At 32.7% G+C, this 2,472-nt stretch overlaps 1 protein-coding gene across 1 annotated transcript; it reads right to left on the minus strand.

The window, feature by feature from the left end:
* Window positions 1-1,358: 1,358 nt before the first annotated feature.
* LOC143590932 (E3 ubiquitin-protein ligase RSL1-like) lies at window positions 1,359-2,102 on the minus strand. The gene has a single exon (XM_077071272.1). The coding sequence runs from the start codon at window positions 2,100-2,102 to the stop codon at window positions 1,359-1,361; it is 744 nt and encodes a 247-aa protein (XP_076927387.1).
* Window positions 2,103-2,472: the final 370 nt, after the last annotated feature.

The following is a 2,472-nucleotide window of genomic DNA, read 5'->3' on the forward strand; positions in this document are numbered from 1 at the left end:
GACGGTCATTCCATCCCAAACTATCTAAACCTTCTTTTCTGCTTACGGTAGGCATAACGATTTCACAATTTCATCTCATTTTCTATTTTCAATATTTTTTTAAACAAGTATATATTTATTAAGATGTTTTCAAATATAAAAAACTTAGCATGAAATAAAAATAACATTCTTTTAAATAATAAAAATGCAAGACATGCAAATCTTTTTATATAAAACATATATAACATTAAACTAAGTTAACATTATTATTAGAAATTAAAATTCTTTAACAAAATCAAAACTACATCGTAATACATATATAAAGTATTGTAACCAAATCCGAACGAAAGCCGTGTACGAGCAAAACGATAGTATATTTTATATTTTGAATACACCTTGATTTAGATGAGTTAAATGAAAAAAAAAATCATAATTTCAAATTATTCGAGTTTTGTAAATATGCTCACTTCAAACTGATAAAGATAAATATAAATTAGGTCGTTTAAAAAATATATTATCTTGATAACAATAATACATGTAAAATAATGATAAAATAATATAGTGGTCAACAAAAGATGTGCAAATTGCATTTAGGGATGACCGGCTTCATACGTTGATCGAGAAGAGATTAAAACAGTACCCAGATGGGTGATGTGGTGTTTCCGTCAGTATCGAACCCCAAACCCGTCCGAACCCACTTAGTCCACCCTAGGGGAGGTGGGTATGGCTAATGAAACAAGGATTAAAAAAATCGGGGTTTGGTTTTATGTTAAACAAAAATCATAATTTCTAGTTCGGGTCCTATATATTTTACTATGAACAAAAACCGAATAAACTGAAAAAAAGATAACTATTCTTTTTATATTTCATTTTTTAGACCATTTTATTTTGATCCAATATTTTCAAACCTAAATGGTAAAACGAAAAACCCATAATCGATGGGAAAAAACCAAAACAATAGCTTTCAAAACGCAAAACCAACCTATGCATACCCGGGCCCACATTAACCAAAAAAAAGTGAATAATGAGAGTAGAGGTGTAGATTAAAAAAGGTTTGGGATGTTTGTAAACAAAAACCAATTTGATCTAGAAACTGAACCGGTTAACTTGTGTAACTTTTATGGTTGAGTTAATTTAAGACGAATAGGTGTGTGTTTCCCTGAAATCTTTGCTCCATACTTGATTAATGCAACCACGACACTCATTCTTATTCTTATCAAACATGTGACTAAGCCAACCCAAACTCTGAGTGATTGCTTGTTTTCTGTATTAACAAATTAAATCAATCTACTAGCAATAACTAAAGTCATCTCAAAATGAATAAAAGATGCATAAGCTGAAGAACAATTTAAATACATTTAGTGACACGATTCTTACTGCTAAATGATACGGCGTATGCACCACCGATTATGTTTATCTTTCCATTTGACTCCACACGCATAGCAAAACTCATACATACACCTGCAAATTATATGCAGACACCCGTCTACCTTCTCCACAAAGAACTTGCACTCCGGGCATTTCTTCCATTTGTTCTTCTTCGCAAGCGCCACGGCCATCTTATCACCTGTTTTATCTTTCTTCAGTTTCCTCCTAAACTCTCCGCAGCTAAACTTTGAATGCCATGGGACTTGACAAACCATACAAAATGATCGCCGGCATACTGGGCAGTCGATTTTTCTAGCGCTATTGCTTATGAATGACCAGGCAGACTGTAGAAAACTCCGTTTATTGATTAGTAACGCCGAACAATTAGTAAAAGGACAGTAGAGCTTATGAGATTCAGGAATTGCGGATTCACATAAATATTCATCCCATTTGATGAGAGTCTGTTTAGGAATGATTGGTCTCATTGTGTTGGAATCCAGTGTGGAGTTGCAGTTAATCCCCGGGCATGCGATGGTTTTGTTATTAGCTTGTATTTTGGTTGTTGCGTGTTTGGAAGTGCAAATGTTACAAAACGAGTGAGAGCAGGTTGAGTTCTTGAACATTTGACATGACTCGTGGTCCTCAAAGCAGATTTCGCACATCACTCGCTTCAACAATGAACTCGAAGATCTACATGTCGAGTTTTGAGATGCTAGTACATCTTCTTGAAGTTGTTTGGTGTCTGCTTTTATCATTGTCTCGAACTTCTTGACCACCTCAAAATATCAAAATAATCAGATACTAATTTGTTCAAAAAAAGGAAAAATAATCAGATCATATATTGAGATCATAACAGTAGATAAACAAACCTGATTATGGATCTGAGATTTGGAGTGGAGAAAGTATGCATGCGATTAGGTCGTATCTATCGTCGCCATTTATACTTGCTTTGAGATCATTAGGTAGGTTAGTTATAATGAGTGATTGAGATGAGATATGATTATGGTATATATATATAGTATATACATATTTTTTTTTTACTTTCTTTTAATATGTTTTCAAATCATCTCATTATCTATTTACATTATTTTTAAAACAAATAAAAAATCTAAGATGTTTTTAATT

This window comes from Bidens hawaiensis, unplaced genomic scaffold (assembly GCF_021521415.1).
Source record: "Bidens hawaiensis isolate Kalapana, Puna unplaced genomic scaffold, B.hawaiensis_p1.1 tig00039071_1, whole genome shotgun sequence".
NCBI lineage: Eukaryota > Viridiplantae > Streptophyta > Magnoliopsida > Asterales > Asteraceae > Bidens > Bidens hawaiensis.